Below are 5,334 nucleotides of genomic sequence, written 5' to 3'. Positions count from 1 at the left end.
GTCTTGCAGCACAATGTGCAGGTCACAGGCAACACAGTGTGGTGTGCTGGTTACGTTAATGTCGGGGGCTATCTTCACGATCATCTCGTGAAAGTGGAGTCAGCTGTGGGAAGGTTTTTATCAGCAGGTTTTGTTTAAACTAATTGTTGTTTCCCCTGCTGTTTCCTCTTCTTCCTTTCAGGGTGAACAAAAAAGGGGGTATGGTACAAGCTCAGCTCTGGTATTTTTTGCCTCAACACGAACCCACACATCCCCAGTTTATATGACATTCAATCTCTTCAGGGTTTTAGATTTGTTAGGTATGTTTTTCTTTGAGAAACAGACGGTTTGTTGGCCGAGTAGGCCAGTCCAGATCGTCTATACCGCCATAAAAGACCAACACAATGACACTCACCTTACAAAACCAAAATATGTCTATTCTGGACTTAAAATATGTTATTTTATCACTGGCATGGCTGAAAAGGAGCACCTAAATCAGCTACGCAACACTGTAGGAGGCAACTAACGCTGTTATGTAACCCCTTACACAAGAGCAAAGTTTTGTATATTGAACTGATGTCAGGAAGGGGGGGTAGCCTATGAAACACTGACCAATAAGATTAAATCACAGACAAAGAAAACAGACCATACAGGAAATATTCTAAGGGCTACAACATTATTGAACTGGTCACAAATCGAATTAAAGCCTGTGTTTGTGTAGCTGAAAGTTTAAAAAAAAAGAAAGAAAGCACAATTCATACTGGGTTTAAAGTCAAAATATAAAGTAAAAACAATAATAGAATAAAGACAAGGTGTAAAGAAACTTACATTTAGAGGTGAATTAAACAAATCCACGTATACTCACACTCATACTTCATAAACCCCCCCCCTAAATTAAAGCTTCTGTTAAATATATTGTATTTTGTGGCTCTTTTATGACCTATAAAAGATAAAATATAAAGCATTATGTATGTAGTTAATTTTATATATTATATACATACATAATACTTTATATCTAATCTTATTTTTGATTCTGTTCTTAAGGTCAGGGTTTTTAATTTTAGTTTAATGTATGTTTAATGTATGTTTGTATTTTGTATGCTACTGGATGCTTGAATTTCCCTCGGGATAAATAAGTCTATCTATCTATCGTATTATCTATCTATCTATCATATCTATCTTCTATCTATCTATCGTATCTTCATATTATCTATCTATCTATCTATCTATCTATCTATCCACTCCATCCATCCATCCATCCGTAACATAAGCCATTGGAAAACCCAGCAGGTTTGAAGCCTCGAATGTCGGAGCTCGAAAGGAGCCCCTGAAGGCACCACCACTCTACGTCACCGTGAGTGTGTTATGCCCTCATTCCTGAATGCATGTGTGAAATTCCTCTCACACAACAAAAGAATATTTTGCATAAAGATGTTGGTGCTTTTAAGGTTTCCAATTAGTTATTCACAGGTCGGTTTATAAAGTTCATGACTGCGGTTGAGAGGGGTTTAAAGCAACTATCGGAATGCATATTGCAATGTGTTTTGTTGTTTTGTTTTTTTTATGAAACATAAACTTATGTGCAGATGGATGTGTCATTATGTATATATTACTGGGGTATATCACTCTTTATGCAAGTGAGTGCAGCGGGTGATTCAGTGACAGGGAGTGTGCTGTGCAGAGGCAAAGCGCAAGCTCAAGTTGGCACCCGTCGTGTGGCACGTACACAGTCTGCAGGAGTCCCTGGAGGAGGGGTTACTGGAGAGGAGCGAGTAATCTGATCAAGAAAGGTTGCATGAAACATACTTTAATAGCAACAAATAACACGAGGCCAATCTAGGATGGCAGTCTGGAGATGAGTGGTTGCTCAGTCTGGGTTTTTCACTTGAAACAGAAAGTGTTTTTGTTTGCAAGGGCGCGCCTTTGTCACTCCCCACTATAATAGATTTAACACAGGATTGTGCCTGTAAAGTAAAAACAGTGTGTACAACCATGCATGACACTAAATGCTTCATAAAAAAAATGACAAAATAAATGAACTACAAGTAGAAATATTAAGGTTAATTAGTTACATTACAGGATGAGCTCTTGAAATAAACATTTGTGTCCGGTTTCTACAATTATTTGCAACTGAGTTTAATTATTTTAGAACATATAAATATATAAAAATCAACAAAAAACAAATAAAATGCTGAAATAAAACACATGGTCATGTTACTACATCTCCCACGATGCACCGTTTCTTGCTACGCGGGTAAATGGCGCAAAAGCCCCGCGACGGGTGAGGACCAGACGAATGCCTGTTATTAAAAACAAGTAAACACGATTTCTTTCGCTTCGTGCGACATTTCGACTTCATCCAGCGGGGTTATTATCATTTAAAGATGGGGACTTTTATGTGTAAACGCGGCTGTGTTTTAGTCTGTTGATCCCTGAAGTGAGTTAACGTTACTCTGCCGTCGTTACATTTGGTCTGCGGCCTGAAACGGGTCAGATATAATCCGAGCCGAGTTTAATATAAAGTGTGGTTGTATTATTGTATTGTTTGATTGTTAACAGAGTAAATTGCAACAGTGAAGGCATGAATAAGCGAGAAGGTAAGTCGGAGCTTTGGAGACTGGCAGCGTTTCTGTGCAGGTTGTGTTGTTTGCTGTTTTCACTCAGCTAGTTGTGTGTTTATTAAACTATATGTAAGATATATATAACCTTAATCTGAGCCACTAAACACCAATTAGAAAGCAGACTTTAGAAAAACAAAACCACAGCTAACTGAAAAAATGTTGTGCACTCACAAAACTTACTAAAATAAAATAAAAATAGAGAGGAAAGGTTAAACACAACATGAGGAGGCTTTGGTGCACATGTTTATTGAGACTGGGAGGTCTACATGATGTGTTTGTATTGTAATGCCTATTCTGAATTTGTTCAGTCTTACCACTGACAAACACCCTCATATATTAATCATTTTTAAGCAATTAAAAACTAGACTGAAACAAGTAAATCCTAATAGAAACTAAACTGGATTCAAAACAAACACTAAAAATTAAATAAAAACGAATGGAAAATACACAACTATTATAATTCTCGTGCCCTGAGAATACATCAGATCTGTTATACAATAAAAAGTGTAAATATTTAAACACGTAAAATCAACTTTCTTGTACAAAACATAAAGACAACATAACACAAGGAAGGACGAGGCAGGCACATTAAGAACAACAGGAGCATTTTTTTTTATATAAAACATGAAGATCCTTAACATGTTCTTAGGATGAAAAACTTAATAATAATACATTTTATTTATACAGCACTTTTCAAATCAGATTTATATTTTTTTAATGATAAAATGATAAAATCAATCACCAAAATAAGGTAAAACCCCCAAAAATGCCAAATCCAAAACACTTCTCTAGAGCGTCTTTTGTTAGTTTCCCATTTTGTGTAAACGTCCATGTCCTTTAAGCTCAATATCCACTCTTTGTAACTCAGACTTTCCAAACAATAGAAGTCTTAAACCCAAGTGATAATAATCTCAATGACATCAGGTTAAGCAATTAAATCTTCATGTGCAGAATCGTTGGATTTGACTAACCCAGTTTAACAGAAAATGACAGCAACCAGAGACGTTTATTACTGAACACAAACTGCTGTATTACCAGACTTTTTCTGCCTCCGTCAGGTGAAGGATGTCCCCGGAAAAATGCTGATGCAGTGCAGGATCGTGACGCGAGCGCCAACCCGTCCTCCCCTATCGTCGCTGTGTTCAAAGGTAACCACATCCTCGGCATTTTAATGACATTTTGTCACCCACACGCGTGTTCAGACGTCTGCATTCAAACCTGTAACCTTAAATGTCTGTTTTATGTTTTAAAGTTTTCCAGCAGGAGCTCGACACCAAACACGACAAATATGAGCGGCTTGTTAAGATCAGTCGAGACGTCACCATTGAGAGCAAGAGGACAATTTTTCTGTTACACAGAGTGACCAGGTATAATCTGTGCACTTTAGTTTGGGAAGGATAGTAGATTTCTTCATTTAATTCAGCTGCTTAACTTGAAGATTTACATGTTCTAACACTGGCTTCAGTTTTTATTAGGAATGCACTGTCTGATACTGTGCTCATGTACTCAAATTTGTAATCATAATACTACTCTGATACCCCTTTATGGTGACTACTAGTAATGCTAGTACGTATCTGCAAGTACCCAATACTTGTTCTTGTGGCGTAATGCTGTAGAAGGGAAGTTGTAGATTTTTAGAGAGGATTTTAATGTAGCGTGTAAGTTGTTTCTAACTCGTATTCTGTGTGTCGTCTCTGGATCGGAAGTGTGCCAAACGCAGAGGATATTCTGAATGAAGCAGACGTAAAGCTGGATGCAGTCAGGCAGAAAATCGGTCTAATTGCTGAAGAGCTCAGAGGAGAGGACATCTATCAGTTTCACAGAGCTTTCACAGCAGGTCAGTTTCTGGAGACCCATTTTCCTGTAAATGAACTGTAAGTAGTTGCATTAGAGGTTCAGGAAAATAGTTATTCAAAGATATCCATCAGTATATAAAAGCAAACACAGAAAATCCTTTTTCTTTGGCTCATTTATTAAACAAAGCAAGAGGCATTTAATTACAAATTGGACACTTTTAATTTCCCAGATCAGTGCCTGTAAAAAATGTTACTGTAGATATGAGAGAATTTGTGTCAAGCTGTATTTTCTTCCATCTTAAAAATAGGTCAAAGGCTGTTTTAATGATCTTGATTTATTACATTAAACACCTCAGAGACATGGATTACGTCGTGATCCTTTATAACATTTAAAATAGTACTGACTTAATCAAATTGTGTGACTTAATTAAGTGTAATCATTCAATCTCATACGCCATTGAATATCCAGCTGACTGTGTTTGCATTTAACTAAACTTTAAACATGGTTTGATATACTCAGCTCAGTCATACTGTTTAAATAAACTTGTGTCCTTCAAAGAAATATTTGAGGTTTATATCCAGTTAATGAGAAACATGAATATTTTAGGTGGGTATTCTTGGATTAAGACGTGCTGTAGTTACGTGTTGATAGCTACCGATTCATTTAACGTAGGCTTTATTATGGGAAAGAAATTGATGGCAAGTTAGTGAAACATTACAAAACCTGTAGTTTTACACACCTGAGGGTAAGAAAGAACAACAGTTCTGACTCTTTCTAGTAATGTTCATTTAAAAACTTCACAACTACTTTGGCTTTAATTGCACAAAAACTCTGTCAATCATTATACACAAGAATTCCAAAAAATTCTATTTTATCAGCTGTGATTGAATTATCCTGATAACTAATAATATAAATTTCCCATTATCAGCCGATAATT

The 5,334-nt window shown here is 36.4% G+C and overlaps 1 protein-coding gene across 1 annotated transcript in view; it reads left to right on the top strand.

The window, feature by feature from the left end:
* Positions 1–2,223: 2,223 nt before the first annotated feature.
* tsnax (translin-associated factor X) overlaps positions 2,224–5,334 on the top strand; it is a 7,869-nt gene continuing 4,758 nt past the window's right edge. The window contains exons 1-4 of the mRNA XM_035663865.1: positions 2,224–2,576; positions 3,659–3,748; positions 3,853–3,967; positions 4,307–4,437. Of these exons, the coding sequence (XP_035519758.1) occupies positions 2,561–2,576; positions 3,659–3,748; positions 3,853–3,967; positions 4,307–4,437 (352 nt within the window). The 5' untranslated portion in view covers positions 2,224–2,560. The remainder of the gene's footprint in view (positions 2,577–3,658; positions 3,749–3,852; positions 3,968–4,306; positions 4,438–5,334) is intronic.

Source organism: Morone saxatilis, unplaced genomic scaffold (assembly GCF_004916995.1).
Source record: "Morone saxatilis isolate NCDOM2014 unplaced genomic scaffold, NCSU_SB_2.0 Contig19, whole genome shotgun sequence".
NCBI lineage: Eukaryota > Metazoa > Chordata > Actinopteri > Moronidae > Morone > Morone saxatilis.
Note: the sequence above shows the minus strand (reverse complement) of the source record. Positions and strands in the feature narration are given on the sequence as shown.